The sequence below is a fragment of the Cnephaeus nilssonii genome, assembly GCF_951640355.1.
Source record: "Cnephaeus nilssonii genome assembly, chromosome: 10".
NCBI lineage: Eukaryota > Metazoa > Chordata > Mammalia > Chiroptera > Vespertilionidae > Cnephaeus > Cnephaeus nilssonii.
Window position 1 is genome coordinate 21193317 of NC_137081.1, and position 20778 is coordinate 21214094.

General features: G+C 54.6%; 1 protein-coding gene across 6 annotated transcripts in view; it reads right to left on the minus strand.

Moving 5' to 3' along the window:
- The window catches only part of TNS1 (tensin 1), a 218472-nt gene that overhangs the window by 117561 nt on the left and 80133 nt on the right, over nt 1-20778 (minus strand). Inside the window, exon 1 of one of the 6 annotated variants that reach the window (XM_079782336.1) lies at nt 11989-12210. The exons of 4 other annotated variants lie outside the window; for them this stretch is intronic. Coding sequence is in view for 1 of the 2 variants with exons in the window: in XM_079782333.1 (XP_079638459.1) it covers nt 11692-11703 (12 nt within the window). In the remaining variant the exon portion in view is untranslated. Of the gene's footprint in view, nt 1-11691; nt 11797-11988; nt 12211-20778 lie in introns of those variants that run through there. One more of the 6 variants, XM_079782333.1, reaches the window with a different exon arrangement.

Below are 20778 nucleotides of genomic sequence, written 5' to 3' on the forward strand. Positions count from 1 at the left end.
TAGGAAGTCCTTCTCAATGTCTACCTACCTCCTTTTATAAAAGATTTAAGGCTGGCCAAAAAAAAAGAGCAGGCTAAGTCCTGGCCAGGTAGCTCAGTTGGTTAGAGCGTCATCTCCATTTGCCACGGTTGAGGGTTTGATGCCCAGCCAGAGCATATACAAGAATCAACCAATGAATGCATAAATAAGTGAAACAACAAATCAATGTTTCTCTATATCTCTCTTCCCTTCTTCTCTCTCTAAAAGTCAATAAATAATTTAAAAAAAAAAAAAGAGTAGGATGAAAAGCAAACCCAACCAATCCCATGTGACCAGGAGAAAATTCCACATCCTCAAGGCCCATCTGTAGCTTTTATGTTCCCTGAACCCCTAAAGCCACCTGTCGCAACTCCATACCTCTCTGAATCTAACCAAAATTGGGGCAGCTGGGAGCAAGTCCAGTTCTAAAAGCCTGGAACACCTTCTGTTTGTGGGTCCTCATTTCCAAATTCCTAAACTCACGGAGAGGCCATGAGTTTCCAAGCCAAGGGTGAGAGGCGTGATAGAAAACGCCCTGGATGGGGGGGTCCGGCATGGATGGGCTCAAATACCACTTTGCCACAGACTGGCCATCAAGACCTGAACCTTCCTGAGCCTCCGTTTCCTCGCCTATAAAATGGGGATAGGGATCTACTGCGCGGAGTGGTTGGAGGACTAAATAAAGTTGACTGAGATGACACGAGTCAAAATGCCCGGAACATAGCACACGCTTAGTAAACCTTCGTTCCCTTCTATTTGGGCCAGATGATATCCCTTCTCTGGGCCTCAGCGTCCTCACAGAGCAGTAAATTGTATGGCACGTACCAGGCTCCAATCTAAGCATTTCCTGTGTCTCAACTCATCTACTCCCCACTTCAATCCTGTGAGGTAGGTCCTGTTCTTATGCCCACTTTACAGAAAAAGAAACTGAGGGACAATGACAGAATAAGAAGAGGTCATTGATTTCTAAGGCCCCCTCTGCCGTAAGTCAGAGCTTGGAACAGTATAATGCAAAACCAAAGATTCCCATCGGAGAAAAACCCCCCTTCTTTCTGAGCTCCTGACATGGCCTACGCGTCAGTGTCTGGAAATTCACTCCTGCAGAAAACTCCTGGGCCCCAGATGGCAGGGACAGGAGTGAGTGCGATCGTTCTGCGCAATTAGCTCCAGTCAAGGGCCCGTGTTCTGGAACCCCATCTGCTCTGATGGACTGCACCAGGAGCCCCGGAAGCAGGAGGTCCCCAGGGCAGGGCAGCCCAGCATCACGTTGCTCCTTTAAATCCATCCATGGCCCCGTCGCAGGAAGCCCCCTCTCACTCCCAATTAGCGGGCAGCAGAGATTTGAAGCGAAGCCAGCACTGAGGGCCAGCGGAGGCCTGGCTGTCACCAGCATTGTTCGTCTCCATCTGACGCATATCCACCCCGCCGTAATGTTTCCTTGTTCCCTGGGAGGACCTCCGAGATGCATGCATCTGAAACCAGGTCTGGAGGAAAGGGGGGTAGAAGGAGGGGCAGCGGAAGACCTGGCTCTGTCTGGCTCTGAAAGCACAGGCAGATATGAAACTGACAGGAGAGAGAATACATCAGCTCAAGACAGTGACCCAGAGGTCCTGCCAAGGGGCGTCCGCGCAGCTCAGGCACCCTGAGGCACACATGGAGGCGGCGGCAGGGCCACTGCCAGGTCCAGATGCAGAGTCACTGCCCGGCCACACCCTCAGCAGAGCCCCACAGACAGGAACACAGCAGCCCCGCCAACACACCCACTGGAGGGGCCTTCAGCGTGGCCCTGACACAGTGGATTTCAGGAAGCTCTAGGGGGAAGTGACAAAGCCACCCACAAGGGCAGCCTGGGGGAGGAGAGAACATGAGCCAGCAGAGGCGGGGGTGCGAGTCTGGAAGCTCATCCCGATTGCCCACAGGAACCTGCCCACCCCTCTCTGGCTGGGACAAACTCCCCTTGGACTCACCCAACTCACCTGAGCCCTGCCCATCCTTCCGGAAGAGCAGGTCAGGGCAAAGGCACATTCGTGGAAGCTGGGTAGCAGGTGTCAGACACAGGACGGCAAGTGTATAAACCACAGGGTGGATCTGATATGATAGTGGATAAACATCCTGAAAATTATGGAATGCAGACATGCAGCAGGAATTCTAGGAGTGGAGGGGGTGAGGAGGGGCAAACCAGAGTTTAGGGCTGTGGGACAGCCGTCTCATCATCACTATCATTACTATTTTGTTAATCCTCACCAGAGGATATTTTTTTCTATTGATTTTTAGAGAGAATGGAAGGGGAGTGACGAGAGAGAGAGAGAGAGAGAGAGAGAGAGAGAGAGAGAGAGAGAGGAGCATTGGTGTGAGAGAGACACACTAATTGGTTGCCTCCCGCAAGCACCCCCACGGGGGCCAGTACGTGCCCTTGACTGGAAATCGAACTCTCGACCCCTTGGTGTGCGGACCGACACTCCAACCATTTAGCCACACTGGCCAGGGCAACCATATTCTTTTAAGAACTACTATGTCCTGTGTACTTGAAACACAGTATCACATGTAAACCTTTCAACAACATGTCCAACAGGCAATACTCCCTTGTTCCACATGAGGCCACTGAAACTCAGAGAGAAAAGTAAGTTTGTTCAGAGTCATAGAGCTCTGAGCAGCTGAGCTGGGGCTCAAACCCAGGACAGCCAGACTGTAAGATCTATTCGCCCTCAGGCAAGCCAAGGCACCTGGGTGCTCAGAACACAACATCTGGCAGCTATGGGACCCATCGGGTGTGGAGGTATAGATGGTGGGAGGGGCTGATTCAGAGAGGCACTCTCCGTGGGGGCGGGGGCGGGGGCGTGGACGTGGGGCCTGGACCCCCAGCTCCTAAGGAAAGCAAGGACAGTGGGTCTCACGCTGCCATGACTCAGTGGCTGGGCCTCCAAGCAGCATTTCCGGAGCCCCAGACAGCTCTGCACAGTGTAGGAGCCACCTGCCCAGCAGAGACACTGAGCCGTTACTCATAACTGTTACTCACTCTTCTCTGTACCCCGCCCCGCAGCGCATCACTTAGTCCCACTCTGTTCCCTGAGAGTGACCAAGGGGAGCCAGCAGATCTGCCTGGCTCCCTCCCTCATTCCGCTAGCCCCAATCCTGCCAACGCATCCCCACCTGAGTCACTGGGACAGAGACCCAGAGACTGGCCTGCTAACCCTGACAGCTGTTCCCCGTCCCGCCCCCACCCCCACCCCCCCGCCCCGAACTCTGTTCCAAGAAACGGCTGCCCTGGGGTAATGGCCACTAGGCAAAGAACCTTCCAATCCCAGGGCTGGAAGGGACCTCCCAGCATCCAGCTGTCTTCCCAGCAGATGCCCGAAGGCCCACCAGGGCCCCCAGCTCCATGCTAGACGGCTCCTCCGATGGCCCCAAGAGCAGGCGCCTCTCTGTTCAGAAATATCCATGGACTTGCAGAAACTGAGCACTGGTTTAGAAAGGCAGGACTCTCGTAACTCATCTTGCCAAAGAGAAAACTAAAGCCCAGAGAAGGGAAGTGATTTGCTCAAGGCCACACAGTGCCAAAGGAGGACTAGAAACGGGCCACCTGACCCCCTGCCACCAGGCTCTCCACTGCCCCTTCCTCCTGCCCTGAGTCAGGGCAGGCCCCAGAAGTCTACCCTCACACCCTCCTGCTGCAAAGCAGCTACTAATCCCACAACACCGGAGACGGGAGGTCTAAAGGCGAGATGGAAAGGGAGGGAAAGAGTTGCAGCCAGACGGAGGCTGTTAGTGCAGAGCAACCACCTTCTAATAGGGAAGGGGCATCGGGAGCAATCGGCCCCGGAGGCAGGGAGATGGACCACAGGCCTTCTGGAGGCCCCGGAGCTAAAAGGCCAGGCTCTCTGGCAAGTGATGATGGGAGGGATTCCTGAGGTCCCAGCTGGGGACTTGGGAGAGTCCTGGCCTCCTCTCTGCTCACCTCTCCTCCCCCCTGCTGGCCCCTGCTCTCCCAGGGCTCCAGCCTGGAATCCAGGCCTGGCCGCTGCCTCCGCTCCCACGCTCAGCTCAGCGCAGCTCAGCTCAGCTGGCCACAGCAGAAGCCGCTCAGTACTGTATGCTGTCCCAGGCAGCTCAGAAGGCTCTCCAGAGGAGCCTCATTTACCTCTTGTGCTCCCCCACCCTCCTCTGGCAGCTGCCCTTATCCCTGCCATGAAGCCCTTACCCCCTTCCTCCCCCTGCACCAACCACAGTAAGAGCAATAACAGTAATAATAACCAAAGGCACACAGCACGGCCTGCATGCAAGACTCGGTTTTATTCGTTTCCCACATTTCACCAATGAGCAAAATGAAGCACAGGCAGAGTAGGTAAGTTGTCCACAGTCACACAGCCTGTGAGAGGTGGAGTCAGGATTCAAACGCAGACAATGTGGCTGCAGAGTCTGTGATCTTGATCCCCATGCCATACCACCTCACGATAGGTCCTTGATCCAGGAAGTTAAAGCTCCTGAAATCCCCACTCCCTCCTCCACGCAGCTACTGAGCCCCTGCGACAGGCCAGGCACCTGGATTTTGCAACACCTAACATCCCTTTTGCCTCTGGACAGGCAGCCCCATGCAAACACTCACAGTCAGGTGGGGCACCCGCTGCCTCTGAGCAGGCAGGCTCCTCCGCCCTGGCTGGGGGACACTCCTGTTCATTCATTCATTGAACAATAGTGAGGGCCTACTGAGTGCCAGGCAGATGGCGAAGGATGCCTTCAAATGAGCCTTTCGGTTCCTTAGAAATTTGAGCTGCCTGCAGTCTGCCCTCACTCCCACCTGCTGCAGTCTGTCCGTGCCCGTCTCAGCCTGTGGGAAGCCTTGCCAAGGAGGGCTCTGTCTGGCCTGAAAGAACTCCCAGGGAGATTTCAGTGCTTCCTCGGCCTCCTGATCCAGAGAAGTAAAGACTCCCAAGAAGATGTCCCATCCCTAGGGGCTGAGGAATTTGAACATGGGACTCCAGGGGCCCTGGCTTATGGTCTGTCCCAGGTCTCCCTGGGCCAGTTCATCTTCACCCCTGCCCTAATAATCTCACCAAATAACAAGCTCATCAAGTTTCTCCTATGGTAACGCTCTCTGCTGCTGCCCTCTTTACCATGGCCCAGAGAATCCTCAAGGCTGGACCCCAAGCTGCACCTCCAGGCTCTCTCCAAAGCCACCCTTCCCATACACATCACTTCCTGTGCCAGGCACTGAGCTAAGCACTTCACTAACAGGGTCTCAGCTCATCCCCATCGTCACTCCATGAGGTGGAATATTAACCGCATTTTACAGATGCAGACACCAAGGCTCAGTCCAAGGTCACTCAGCTAGCAAGCTTGGCAGTGAAACTCAAGCCTGTCTGACCGTGAGACAGGGCTGGAGCCATTATTTGATCCATAGTCACAGGTGTGCCACCGTGCCTTTGTGCATGCTTTCCCCTGTGCCTAAAGAGGTCTCTGTCCCTTTTCCTTCCTGCAGAACTCCTTCTCAACCTTCAAAACCCATCCCAAATGTCACCTCCTCTCTGAAGCTTTCTCCACTCCACCAGTTCGTGTACACTGCTTTCTGCTTGACACCCCCTCTGCACTTTGCAGAAACCCCCTCTCTGCTCCCCTTTCTCTCCCACTAGACCACATTTCCCAGCCTTCCTTAGGAGCTGGGGTCCAGGCCCCATGCCCATGCCCCCTGCCCCCACTATGTCCCCATAGTGTCAATGCCAAAAAGGCTTTTAAGTAAACAATCGGGGCCTCATGTGCCCACAGCCCCCCAGCCCCTGGGAAGGGGCTTCTCCCTGTGCCCACCCCCCTTCCTGATAGCTCCTCTCTGCTCAACCAGCTTGGCTGTTTCTGGGAGTCTCAGCCGGTGATTAGGGCCCTAATCAGCAGGACTTCCTGCCAGCCACTGCCAGAGGTGGGGGCAGGGCCGGGAGGGAAGCAAGGTCAATCCAAGGTGAAGTTTGAAGCCGGGACCAGGGGAGGCTCCTGCAGGGAGATGGATGAACTCACAGACTTCCAGCCCAGATTTTCTCCAGCCCTTTGTCTTATAGGTAAGGGCACTGAGGCACAGTGAGGAAAGGGACTCATCCAGAGTCCAGGGACACGGCAAGAGCACTGCACCCCCCTGTCCTGGACCACAGAGACACATCCTCTCTTATGCTTCCCTTGAAGCCCTCTGCCCACCCCTTCACCCCCACCCCAGCACCAAGCCCCATAGTGCTGACCCCATAGACTGACTGCTCCCTATAAAGGGTTATGATAGTCCAGGGGATTGCTCAGGTCTGGTCAAAGTGAAGAATTAAAGGTGAGCCCCTCCTCTACATGAGCAATGGCCTAGAAATGGAGCAGAGGTGAGCAGGGGCTGAGGAGGGGAAGCAACATGAGGCTGGGCTCAGCTCAGGAACCCTTCCCAGCTGTCATCATCATCAACCCAAGCCCATTCTTTCTCCAAGAAAAAGCTAATGCCTTTTGCAGCTGCAACTGGGTGGGCCAGGGGTCCGGAAGTGGAGCTTACCCTAACCTGACCCCAAGCAAGCCCAGCCTCCTTGGGTGGGAACGAGGCCTAGGTGGAGAGTGCAGCTTAAGCAAACCTTGAGGGCTGACCCCTGCTAATGAGGACTGTCAGGGGCTCTGGAAAGCAGAGGACTTCAAGAGAGCAGGGGCCTGAGATGGAGAGGGAGTGTGGCCAGGAGCAGGCCCCTACCACAGGTTCAAAGCTTACCGACACAGCATGCAGGAAGGGCTGGCCACGTTCTCCCCCACCTCCTACCAACAGGTGAAGGAACTAAAGTTGCAGCAAGAAGATGCAGATTAGACTTCAGAGAGACCTGAAGGGTACTTGCAGCAGACTTTTGGGAATCCCGCTTTAAAATACAGATTCCACCCCTATGAGTAGAGTCCATGGTCAAGAGCAGCCTGCCTGGAGGCCAGGGCAGGTCCTTGCCAGGCACGGGAGTCTCCAATCCAGTGACTCTCATCAAGGGATGGGACAGAATCCAAGAAGGGGAGCTTGGACTAGTTTATAATAATGCATTTTGTTTACAGTGATGCAACTTTCTCAGAGTCCTCCATAAACACGGATTTGCATCTGCTCCCTGGGCAGACAAGGCCTCTAGAGGTCCCCTTATCTCCCTGCTCCCTCCTCCCCCCAGTCAGAGAGAGTGGGGGGCGGGGGGGGGGGGAGAGAGAGGGAGAGAGAGAGGAGGGAAATCTGTTCTCTGGGCTCTGATGCTATGACCCCGTGAGGAAACATAATCCCACCATCTCCTCCGCTCTCTGGTCCCATAATCCTCCCATTTTATGAGTGGAACAACCATGATAAGAGAGAACAGGGTCATCCCAGCAGTGGGCTCCTGGAAGAACACCACCACCACCACCATCACCCATAGTAATAACAACTACTATCATTTATTGAGCACTTACTATGCGCCAGGCACTGTTCAAAGCATTTTAAATAAACTAACTCGTTGAGCCTCTCAACCACACCATGAAGCAGATGCTATTATTATCCCAGTTTACAGCGGAGGAAACAGAGGCTCAGAGAGGTTCAGTCATTTGCCAAGGCCACACAGCCAGTCGACAGGGTCGTCCTGCGTTGAGCCCAGCAGCCTGGCTCCAGAGTCACACTTTCTGCCTCACTCTAGATCGCTCAGTGAATAAATAGCCATGTTTCCAGTTCTAGCCAATCCTCCCCAGGCCCTGTCTAAACCCCTCACCTCTCTACCCTCCTTAGTCAGTCAATTCCTGCTGAGCAGCATTCTGCCAGGCACTGCGCGGATCACCAGGGAGGCAAAAGGCACAGGCCTGCCCTCAAGGAGTCTATAATCCTGCTACACACAGGAATCTTGAAAGGCCCAGGAAAACGGAGGGGTCCCATATTCTCTGCTGGAGAAAGCCTGGGAAGGGGACCCGGACGTAGGACTGGGACCCTCCCATATGGAAGAAGAATAGGATTCCATTCAGGCACTCCTGGAACCCCTCTGTCCCCATCAACTCTCCAATATCCCGCCCTTCTGGACCAGTCCCTCCTGCCTCCCAGAACACCCAGCCTGAGCTACAGGCTTCTAGCCCTAAAAAGGCAGGGATTACAGAGCCCAGCCTAGCCCTGGCTTGGGCACACCACTCCCACCCCACACAAGCTCCAGCTCCGTGGAGACCAGCCACCCTCCCTGAGGAAAACCAAGGTGCGGACAAGTAGGAAGAAGGCCAAAGCACCAAACTGGGTAGAGTCAACCAGGGCCCCAGCTGTGCCTGCTGTGATGGGAAAGTGCCTCGGGCTGTTTGCAAGGAGGAAGGAGCTGGGCCAGTGTGACCATGCATAATGGAGGGGCACCCAGGGAGGTGGGCATGGCCCACCAGGCTGGCAGCGCTGCCGCCCCCACTGCCCTCGTTCCAGCTCAGTGGTGCCCACACCTCTGCATGCCTAATAGCTTTGAAAGCTAGGAGCCAGGGCCTTGGGGGTACAGCGCTGGGGACAAAGTCCTGGCTCCAGTATCCCAAACCGCTCTCCCTCTCCGCACGCCACACCCATTTCTGATCTGCTTTCTTCAGAGTCCAGCAACTGGGAGGGCGGGCTTTCCTGCCTGACTCCTCTGCCATCCCTCAGTACACACCCCTCAGCTGGGCCTCCGTGCCCTTTCTGGGGTGAAAGAGACGTAGGGCCCAGAAATAAGCCAAGAGCCAGAACTGCCTGCAGCTGAGAGCCTTTGTTGCCTCCCCCTACTCCCCCACCCCCGGACTTCTCCGAGCTCCAGGGCATATTCGGCATCTCCTTGTCCTGCCCCACGCACCCGGCCATCGCTCTCTGAGTCTCTGTGGAACCAGAGTGAAGAAGTTCTAATTCAGCAGCCCCACCTAGTCCCTGGCTCAAGACAGGGGACTGAAGTGAGACAGTGGAAAGGACTTCGTCCCTGACTGGAGGCAGGGGTTGACTGGGGTGACCTCAGACCTTACTCCTTCACTCTCTCCACTAAGGAGAAAAGGGGTCACGGGGCATCGGCTGGAGGGAACCCACTCAAAAGCCCACCTTGACACTCTTATCATGAGAAACCCAAGCCACCAGAGGTTAGGTGTACAGGAATCTTTAATGCCAACACACACACACACACACACACACACACACATACACACACACCTAAGAAAACAGGTCTGGAGAGCAGGGGGGTGAGGTGGCCTGCACCTCCCCTGCTCCCCTGAGAGGCCTTGGAGAACGCATTCTTGGTTCCTACCCACCGCTGCTAGTTACACAAACCACTTCAAGCTGCCCCAACAACACTGTATTATTTACAAATTTGGAAACTGAGGCTTAAAGAAGAGTTGCCCCTGGGTTTTTCTGCATCTTGGATCTTGGCACTGCTCCTCTGCCTACCCTCTCCAGGCAGGCTGGGGAGGCCCCTTTTTGGGGGGTGCACAAACTGGGCAGGGGTTCAAGCTGCCCAACCTGGCAGCAACCCTCCCTCTCCCCGTCCTGGCACACTGGCTCTCAGTTAGCCCCTTAGCGGGGGGATGGGGGGGTGGGGGGGGGAAATGGGCTGTGACTTCAGGGAGGCAGGGGTAGAGGTCTGTGTTGCTTCTGACCCCAGAGTGTCACACAGCCCACAGGTCTGTCCAGATACTGTGGGGTTAACCAGCAGGGCAAGGCTTGGAGCGGGACAAGAGGAATCGGAAGAAACTCAGGATCTTTGCAGGAAGCAGCTGGGGCAGACCGGTGGGTGGTTGAGCAATGGGTGTGAGGGCAGGGAGCAGGCTCTCTGTTCCCCAAACCCTGAAGGCCCTGCCCTGCAAGGTCCTCATCCATGCCCACCCAGGCCAGAGGCCACCCCCCTACTGCTCCCCAATCCGAGTGTCAGAGAATTTCCCAACTCCAAGAATCCCAGGACCTCAGCATCCCAAGAGACCTTCAAGGTCATCCCTTCTAACCACATCCCATCTCAGGAATCCTTCTGAGCTGTTATCCAGTCTCTGTCCGAACTCCCCCCAAGACGGGAAGCTCACTACCTTACAAGGCAGCCCTTCTCTCGCTGACCTGCCAGGCTTGTTAGAAAGCCCTTCGTTAAACGTGAGCTGAGCTTCCTTCACCAACACAAATCCATTCTGCCCCTCGGCTTTCTGTTCCTACCTCAGAAGAAACGGAACTGAGAGTTCCCAAACCCCAAGGTTGACGAGAAGAGAGTCACCAAACGGTAACCTCATCTCTGAACTCAGCTGCACCCCAGCCCAGCTCCCCTCCACCTGGCCTCCAGCATCCTGGGTTTATCATGCTGGGCACCACAGCCCCCGGGGAAGACTCCGAATTGGGGCTTTGAGGAAAGTGGAGCATGAAAAAGTATGGGATGAGGGAGGGGGGAGGACAGCCAGGGGGTTCAAGGCCAGGGATCTGGAAGAAGAGGTTCCCCAGTTGCCTCCTCCACCACCAATCACAGTCCTGGCTGTCAGCACTGGCGGTCCTGTTAGACTTTCCGAGACCCCCCCCCCCGCCAGGCCCCGGCCCTCCATGGGCAGCAGAGTCAAAGCCAACCCCACACAGGAACCCAGCACTGGGCCCTCTCGGAGCCCTCCCACCCAGCTTCCCAACCAGGGCTAGGTCCAGGTCCTCCCTTCCACACCCTGGGCCAGGGGGGTCGGGCAGAGGTGGCTCAGCTGTAGCAAGCGCTGAGGTCCTGGGGGACACTGAGGGTGGGGGAGACAGAAGTAGCTGCCAGCTGGCAGGGGTAAGAGCAACTTAAGGCCAACTCAGAGCCACAATGGTCCCCACCCCACCCAGGCAGCTTCAGGAAGGGGCCAGGCAGAGACTCAATGGGAGAGAGTGCTCCCTCCACACCCTCCTGACCCCCCTGGCTTGGCTTTGCCACAAGGAACAGGCACTGGGGTTTCCAGAAGACGCCCCTGTCCCCAGAGAATCTAAACCCAGCTCCAATTCCCCCTCCTGGCTTCACCCACCACCGCCCATCCTGCCCTCCCCTCCCCAGCACCCATCCTGTCCTCTAACCCGTTGCACCCCCTGCAGGGAGCCCAGCTTGGGAGCACAACAGGCTCTCCTGGTCACCCTCGGCCACTCCCCTCACAGTTTCCTCTTGTAGGACACATCTGGGCAGGCAGTCCTGGCCCTGGTCCTGAACTGGGGGGTGAGGGACAGACAGAAATTAGCTCTATATGGATTCTCCAGCTTGGGAGGGGGTGGCAGGCAGGGCATCGGGGGGTCAGGGGTGGGGGAAAGGAAGGAGAGGGGAGTGAAAGGCAGCTGTGTGTGTCTGTTCATTAACCACCTGGATTAGCCATTTCTGCCCAGAGGGGTGAGGAAGGAGTAAGATGCTGATTGGAGGAGGGCGCAGGGGGCACTCATGCCAGGCTGTGCCCATGAGCAAGGGAGCATGGACCCAAGCGGAGAGGAGTGCTTTTTAACTCCAACCTTCCTGGGCCTGCCAGGCCCTCCCTGGCAGCCGTGGCCAGCCCTTGGGAGAAGAGAGATGGGAGCAAGAAGAACCTCAAGGAGGAGAAAGGGGGACCAAGAACAGCTCCAGTGGTGACAGGGAGAGAAACCAAGAGGAAAAATGCCTGCTCTCCTCCGGGTCCTCTCCCCCAGGCATCCCAGTGATGGGCCGGCAGCTGGGGGAGAGAGGGCTGGAGACGAAGTCCTCCCCACGCCCCCTTTCCTCGGTAGATGTGTCCCTGCCCACTCACCTCTGCTGTCATGGGTCCAGCAGCCACCGACACCAGTAACTACCCCAGCAAACAAAACTCCTTCTAACTGGCCTCTCTCCCTCAGAGCATGGACAACCGCACCCCAAACACGCCTGCAAAAATCTCCGACACATTTGAAGGAGGACTGACAGGTTGGCCTGAGAGGCTAGCCTAGCTCACAGACATGTGACCAGGAGGGCTGACCTCCTCCTCCCCTAGTTTACACCCCATCAGCGACCAGCGGTCCTGACAGCATCTGTAAGGACAGCCCAGCAGCACACGCACCCCCACACTCACCTTTCCGGCAGAGGAGCCCCAGGGTGGGGTGGGTCTAGGCTCACGGGACAGGGCGGTGGGCAGTGATGGGGCAGCAGCTGTGGCTGGCAAGAAGCTGGTTGCCAAGAGGAAGGCGTGAGTGAGCCTTGTGTCCAGGTGGGGAGCAGGCACAGGGAGCAGAGCTGGCCCCAGGGCCACTGCTGGGAGCAACTGAGCGAGGGCGCTGCTCGCCCAGATCCCTCCCCTGGTGGTGGCTGGCGGGCAAGCACGCACCGCCTCCTTCCCAGAGCCGGCCAGCAGCCCGCCCCGCGGCCGCCTCCTTTAACCCCTGCAGCACTCACACCCAGCTCGGGCCAGGCTGGCAGTGTCAGGGCATAAGCGCCTGGAGCAGGGCATGCCCAGCAGCCTCCCTGGGGTCCAGCAGGGAGTGGCCAAAGGGCTTGTGGGGCAGAAGTAGGAAAAGGGGGCAAGACCCCATGGAAGAGACACAGCTGCACCGAAATGGCCAAAGGGCTGCTGGGTGGGCAAGGATGTTTGGTGAGATGATGATAATAATAATGATGATGATGACAAACAGCAACCCTCAACTTTTATAGAGCACTCATTTTGTGACTGATGACAGAGAATCTCATTGATCGGTTTCCTTTTGTAAGCGCCCCAACTGGGGATCGAACCCACAACCCAGGTATGTGCCCTGACCAGGAATGAAACTGGCAACCCTCTGATGCACAGGATAATGCTCCAACCAACTGAGCCACCCCGGCTGGGCTAGAATCTCACTTCTGAGTCTGTTTTGTCCTTATGGACACTTGTGACTGTACATGCCAAAGTGATTTGAATTGAACTCTAATTAATAAAATGCATGCTTCAATTCCCTTTGAACACATCAAAAAATAAGATGAGTTGATGGATGGAGAGATAGAAATGGGAGAAAGCAAATATGCCAAAGTGCTCATTATAGAATCCACGGTGTTTACCATAAATCCTTTCAACATTTTTTTTATGTACAAATGGTTTTATAATTTAAAAGACTGGGGGAAATGCGATTTGAAAAGTTTGGAGTGCCGTATAAATGACAAGAGTGAAGATGCAGATAGGGTTACTTGGAGGGGAAGGGAAAAGTCATTTGCTGCACACCTAATGTATGCCAGGCTCTTAAACCATTTCTCTCTCACTGAATCTGGGAGTCACCCTGCTATTTTAGCTGAAGAAGGTGACCTTGGAGCAGTTAGGTGACTTGTCCAAGACAACACAGGCTGGTATATAGTGGGAGCCCTTCAGAGACTGAAAGGCCCTTCTTTTTCCCACCCGGCCCACCTCCTTGTGAGGTCCTGGGCCAGGGACCCGACCTATGGGCCTCAGTTTCCCCTACTGTACAATGAGATTGGAGCCAAAGTTATTCAAGATCTTTTTTCACTTCTAACACTCACCAATTTTATTAATTCAACCAAACCATTCCCCAGGCTTCAACTTTCCAAAGAATAAAGTGACAGGGGAGGGGTCCAGAGGGACAAGAATTTGGGGGACCAGCGTCACAGGGGAGATGGTCAGCATATTAGAGAGCTGCTCCCCAACCCCATCAGGAACAGGGAAACCTTGAGGCTGGCTGGGAGAGGGGCACTTCTCAGGACCGCGTGTGGGGAAGGTGGAAGTAGAGGTATCAGTATACCCACCTCCCCCACCAGAGCAAGATGACCTCACCCCCTCCCAGGAAGACTGGGTTCCCAGAGTCCCAAATTCTGGCATCACAGAACCTACCAGCCCTGACAGCAGCCTCAATCTGTGAGCGGTGGGTACTGCCAGAGCTGGAAGGAACGAGGCCCCACAGAACACCCCTCCGAGACGGTTGGACTAAGTAAGGAAACCTGGCCCAGGCCTCCCGGACCCCTGCCCAGCCCTCTCCAGCCCCAACTCTGGGGCAAAGGTGACTCCTAGTAGCCTTATCCTGCCTAACCCCACACCCCTGCAGACCAAGGGCTGCTCTTGGGCTGGATCAGTCCTAGTCAGAGGAGGGCAGTGAGGACTCCATGTCAGCAATCTAGGCTCCCCTAGAGGTGGGTAGCGAGTCCGTTATGAAAATAAAAGGTGCCCCTTTGGGGTCACAGCACAGCAGAAGTGTCATCCTCCCCATCTCTTCCCAACCCTCACCCACTGTCATCCCGATTGACATCAAACACTCCCTGCTCCCCCCGCACACACACCCACGACACCCCTGCTCCCGACCATCCAGTCCCAGCTCTACAGCAGGGCATCCAGAGCCCCCTGTGATGGCACTGCCTCTTGAGTCTACTCATGAGTGCTCAGAGCTCAATTCAAAAACCACACCCTTCATGGATCCTTCTCCAGCCACACCGGTTGGTAGGCACCATCCCCTCTGAGCACCCAAGGCTCTTGCTCATCTACTAATGCCAAGATATACACTTATTGGGCGCACTTCTGTATGTCCCGTTAGTTGAGGAAAGATTTTTTTATCTTTCCTTCCCCTTCCCTAGTTTGTCCAGTGCCTAGCACAAGGTTGACTCATAATAGACTCTCAATAAACGTGAAATGAATAAGTGAACGGTGAAGAGATGGACAGATGGGTGATTGGTAAAAAACTGAATAAAGGGGCACTTTTAATGCTTAATTCTGCAAAAGGTTGTACCAAGATCATTGTTGGCAGACTTTTATCTTCAAAGCTATATAATCACAGACAGAAAAACTGACCATGCTAAGACACGGGACCATTAGATACACGATGTCCCGGGTGCGTCCCACCCACCCAGGTCTGCAGCAGATCCAGGGGACTCTGAGAGACACCCTTCTCCAGCTGCTCTCAGGCAGGCTTTGGTGGTGAAACGCTCCACACCACCACCACCACCCCTCATCCCAACATCACCCCCTCTTTCCCAGCACCTGGGCACAGAATCATGAATTCAGCAAGTCTCTAGAAACCACACAGACAGGAAGTCAAGGAGCTAGAGGGTTTCAAAGAAGAGGAGCAGCCTTCCCCTTTATTTCCAAGAGCTGTCCCACAAATGATCATCCACCCCCAGTTTCCCCAGTGTCTGTCCTAACATCATTTACACAAACACACACAGAGTGAGAACTGCTTTGTGCAGAAGCCTGCTCAGCCCCTTTTCTCTCCACTCCCCACCCCTCCTCCTCCTAGCCAATGAAGGCTGAGAATTCCCAGGGTTTCCCATCTCCCATCCCCCAGTCCCCTCGAGCCAGCCCAGACCCCTTTCCCTCCTCCCTCCCTCTCTCCTTCCCTCCCAACCCCATGTGCAGCACTGCACATCTGGTTCCAGTTGTGGTTGGTCCGTTCAGGGGTAGGCCTGGGGGTTTCTCATAAAACTGAATAAAACCAGTGTTGGAGCCCAGTGGAGCTGGGGGATGGGAGGGCAGGAGGCCTATGGGGCAGAGGGAGAGAAGACAGCAGCAGGAGGCACGGAGACACACAGAACCCAACAGGAGCAGGGCAGTGCCTGGCATCTAGTGAGCAGTCAATGGATGCCTGTTCACAGGAGATAGAAGCTGGAGAAACAGAGGGCAGGAGCACCAGGAGGAGAGAGAGTGGGACAAAGAGGGGGTCAGAAACAGGGACCCAGAAGGAGGAAAGAGACAGAACTGGGGTGGGGGTGGCTGTGGAGCCACAGAGAGGCCATTGAGAAAAGCAGGAAAAATGAATTGTGTGTGCCGGGGCCAGGTGCTGAGTTAAGCCCTTCGTTGGGGAATGAGGGGACATAACAGAAAGGAAGACAGAGGGACACAGAGAGACAGAGAAGGACAAAGATAGTCCAGAGAAAGATGGCCCAAGAGTGTTGAATCCAGATTTCTCTGGCCGCTCAGCCCCCACAGTAGGGGGTAGGGGTTGACCTAGGGCTACTCTCCTTTCTTCCTTCTTTTTTTTTTTTAAATTGATTTCTGAGAGAAAGGGAGAGGGAGAGAGAGATAGAAACATCAATGATGAGAGACAATCATTGATCGGCTGCTTCCTGCACGCCCCCTACTGGGGATGGAGCCAGCAACCCGGCCAGTGCCCTGACTGGGAATCAAACCAGGGACCTTTCAGCTGCAGGCCGATGCTCTATCCACTGAGCAAAACCAGCTGGGACTCCTTCATTTTATTTTCATCATTATTTAAGTGCCTGCCCTACACCGAACCTTTCCCACGTGCTTTTCCTCGCAGGCCCCCATGAAAACTTGGGAAGTGGCTCTGATTCTTTCCCAGCCTTAGAGGTGGGCTCTGAGCACTTCAGTGATTCACCCCAAACTACAGCAGCTGATGAAAGGACAGAATTTGAATCCACGTCTTCCAACTCAAGGCTGTGTCACCACATGACACAACTGGGAATTCCGGGCCTCAGGGCTCCCTCTGGAGGGCATCGTGTCATGTGACCTACACTCTCAAGGGGACAGATTCCCAGGTCTTTACACAACTAAGGGGAAGTTCCTCTGAGCTGGGCTAAGAGTTGACCAGAAACACTCATCTTCCTGGGATGGGGGAGGAGTGGCCTCCAGGGGAGTTGCAGGGGCCACCCACTCTAGTGCCCTTGGCCCCCACTCTCTTCCTCCCTCTCTACCACAGAGAAAGCAGGGCCACATGCCCAGGTCCCCTGGAGAGAGGCCCTGGGCCTCAGAATCCTGCTGAACACAACACAGATAGGTGGGAGCCAGACCCTGGGGGGGGGGGGGTCACCTAAGGCATTGGGTCAATGTCTATGCATTTGGGTTGCATCCTCCCCCCTTCTGACCACCGCCCTCCCACACCTCCACAGCCAGAGATGATTGGGGCTGTTCCCCAGGATGCTTTCATCTCAGGGTCACACCCTGGGACCCTCCTTACCAGGGCTCCCCCATAGCAGACTCCAGAAGCCATGCCCCACCCTGCTGTCCCAGAGCCCCTCTCCCTCCCTCCCTTCCTGAGACTGGACTCCACAGCCCAGGTCACTGGTCACTTCCCTTTCTATTCATCATGGTAGAAACTGGACTGAGGCTGGAGCAGGGACACCTCCTTTTTACCACCAGCGTCCCCTACTTACATCTCATTTGCACACATTTCCATTATCTCTCAAAATACAGAAAGAGGCTCCACTTCCCCCACCCCCCCAATCTAGCCCTTTGTCACACACTCCCCCAGGGAGGGAGAAGGGCCAGGCCTCCTACATTCCAGCTTCCTACTCTCAGATCTGCACCTTAGTCTGAGGGCAGAGGATCAGAAGACAGGAAAGCAAGGGGAAAACAGCCTGTGAACAGCTTGTTCCTAAGACACCTGCTGGCCCTCCCTCCTCTGAGCCTGCCTCAGTTTCTAGGCAGGATTCTTCTCGGGCCAACCCCAACGATGATCACTGGCTTCAGTCTGGATCTTTTCAGAGAGCCCATAGACCTCCCTCACAGAGCTACGTCCACCACCCTAACCCCAATATTATAAGGTTCCTGGACTGGACAGTCAAGGAATCCCCCAGACCTAGACTATCTGGATTTTAGGATGGTGTTGGCAGGAACAGTGATGACATGCTTGAAGACGAGTAGAAAGCCAAGTGGATTCCTAGGGGTGTTGATTAATAGAGCAGTGTCAACTTCCTGACTTGCCAAAGGGCTCCGTCCTCTGCCCTGGCTTGTCCAACATACTTATCAGTAACTTAGGTGAAGAATGGAGGTTTACCAAGTACACAAAGGGGGGCGGGGGAGGCAGAAAGAAGAGCTAAGATGCTGAAATGAATTGACATGCAAAACTGACTTTATAAACAGACTAAAATTAATAAGGGAACATTTCTCTTGGAGTTAAGTCCTGAAATAAGGTTCAAAAGTTATTTAAAAAAATACAGAATAAATAATAGTTCATGTAAGGGAAGCTCTAAGATTTCATGAAAACAGAAATTTAGTTCTGTTTTCTGTATCCTGCAGTAGGATACACTTCCCCCAAAAGGTAAATGTACTTTGGGTTATATTAATAAAGGTATAGAACCCAGACCAAAGGAGGGGCACTTGACTCCATGCTGCTCAGACATCATCAGAAATGTGTTCTCTTCTGTACTATATAAATCAAAGGACATCCAGAGGAGGACAGCAGTAAACACTCAGTAAATATTTGTGGAATAAAAACACAAGGAAGGTTAAAGAAATTGGGCCCAATTTTATTTCAGATGATAAAGAGAGGACACAGCAGGCATCATCAAATACATGATAAACTACCTCCATTGTCTCTCTGCCCCTTCATTTGTGAATTCCTTGAAGCCGGGGACTATTTCCCATTTATCTCTGAATGTCCAAGAAGCAGAAACAGCCCGAAGCTGAGCAGCTGCTAAGGACAGGACAGCAACCTGACAAGGCCAGGCCTGTGGTGCAGGTCAGTGGGGAGTATGCTGGGCCCAGCACGAGAGCTGACCTTTAGCTAAGCCGGCTGCCAGTCTGGAGGAAACAAGGAGCTGGGCCAGTGGCAGAACTTTTGGCTCCCCACATGCTGTCCCAGGCTGGCTTGTGTGCTTGTCAAAACATCCCTTGCCACTGCCCAGTATCCCTGTGAGGACTGGCCCCAGCCAGGCCCTTGCCCAAAATTTGGAGCTGCCCACTGGCCCAACTCCCACTAAACCTGAGTTCCTCTCTATCCTCTCATCACCTGCATGGCCTTCTCCCACCTCCTCACTCTTTAGTGTATCTGCTTCCCTTTCCAGCACCCTTCATTCTACTACTCATCTCACCCTTCCTTTTCCTTAACATCTAACCTCTTTCCTCCCATGTTCCTCTTAGGACAGTTTCTCCTTGCCCTTTGCTCTGTGGCAATGAACTGCCAAAATTTCACCACTCACCCTCTCCCCATCCTTTTTTTTTTTTTTTAAATTCTAGAGCACTTTCAGGGTTGGAGAGAGCTGAAGACTTCCCTCCTGGGGACTTAGATTTCACCCCACAGATAGTAACAGTAATCACTTTGCTCCACCTTGAAATGAGGTGCTATCCCTCCCGGGTTTGAGACTCACAGAGACCTGGCCCCATCCTACCAAAGCCCAGGAGCGGAGGAGAGAGAGTCCAGGCTTTGGAATTGCCTACCACGTCTGAAGCCTGGCCACCCCACCCACTGCCTGTGTGACCTCAGGGAAGTGACTTAACCACTCTGAGCGCAGAGTCTAGCACAGAGCAGCCCTCCATGCTCCCTCCATACTCCCCCCACATCCTATTCCTTCAAAGAAGCCATCACCCCCTCCCCATCCCACAGTCACAGCTCATCTCTCCTTCCTATATATCTCTTTGGCCCTGTTTAATAAACATTCAGATTTACTGTTTTCCGTGTGCCAGGCACTGTTCTTGGAGCTTTATGGATATTCACTCACTTTAACCTCCTAACAACCCTATGGATAGTGATCATAATTAATCCCATTTTCTAGATGAGAAAACTGAAGTTCAGAGACTTCAGCCGATTGCTACTACTCTTCTAACTGAGCACAGCATGGAAGCACATGGGACCTCGGGGCCTGGCTAGTCCGCACCCTGTCCAATGCAGGGCTCTCCTTGGGCCTGGCAGAAGCTCAGCCAGCCCTGCACTCTCCAGCCCTCAGGTTCCCTCCCACACCCAAGAGCTCCTGCCGGAGTGGAAACCTGCCTCCTGTGGCTCCTGGTTCTGCTTCAGCAAGCAGATCCCTTCAAAGTGCATTCAAACCTCTCTCTCTCTTTACTCATGCTCACAGGCTCCCAGAGTAGTTGCTTCACAGGCTGGACAGTCCCAGCTCTTTCACAGTTTTTGGATCTTTCCACATTCCAGGTGTTCCTCTGGGTCTGGTCCGTTTCCAGTTGGCCCTCACTCATTCATTCATTCACCCATTCACTCAACAAATGCAGTGTAAGCGCCTGCAGTGGGCCAGGCCGTGTGCTGGGTGGCGGGTGGAACATGAGCAAAGCCGGACAGAGCAGAGCGCCTGCCCTCAAGGAGTACTTGGTCAGGAGGAGGAAAGAGACACCAAACCAACAACAACACGAACACATGAGGACGGCTGAGCCATGTGAAGGGAAAGAACCGAGTGCTGGAGTGCTGGAGGGAGGAAGGGAGGGAGGGAGGGAGGGAGGGAGGGAGGGAGGGAGCACTTAAAGCCTAACCAATGAGCACTTGTGTGCCAGGCCCTGTGATAAAGCTGCACACACACTCACTCCCCCCTCACACAGCCCTGGGAGTACATGTTATCCTAACCCTGCTCTTGTTCACTGAAGAGGCTCCAACATGAGAGGGAAGTCACTTGCCCCAAGTCAATAAAAATAAGACAGCAAAGAAGCAGTGGTGGTGATAGGACTGAATCCCAGTCTGTACTCTCAACGGCTAGGCCATCTTAGCTCTAAGAGGTTCAGAGAGAGATCCTTAAGGCTCGGTTCCCAAACTAATGAGCCACACGCATGCTGGCAGCAGCCCGACCCTGTGGAAGGCAGCGGCCCACCCTGGCATGACCGGGATCCTAATACTGCGCTTTTATCTGTGCACCCGTGTCGTGTCGGCTTCACCAAGATGGCAGTCACCCCAACTCCAGAACCCCCCATTTGCTCTCTCACTGATGTCGCCTTCAGACCTTTGGCCTTTACCCTGGTCAGCTTAAAGGTGGCCGGAGGGACTGTCAACAGAGTGAATAGGGCCAGTGGCCCGTCCCTCCCACAGGGCTTGCTTGAGACATGCTCCATGATGTGAGGGGGCAAGAAGGGCTCCAAACTCTGGGAAACAACCACCCCAGGCTCTACTGGGGCCACTCAATCAGGGCTCACAAAATGCCGACAAGAATTCAGAGCAGCCCAGCCCACTCCTCTCCTTGTAGTGACGTGGACACTGAGGACTGGGGAGGCCAAATAGGGAGG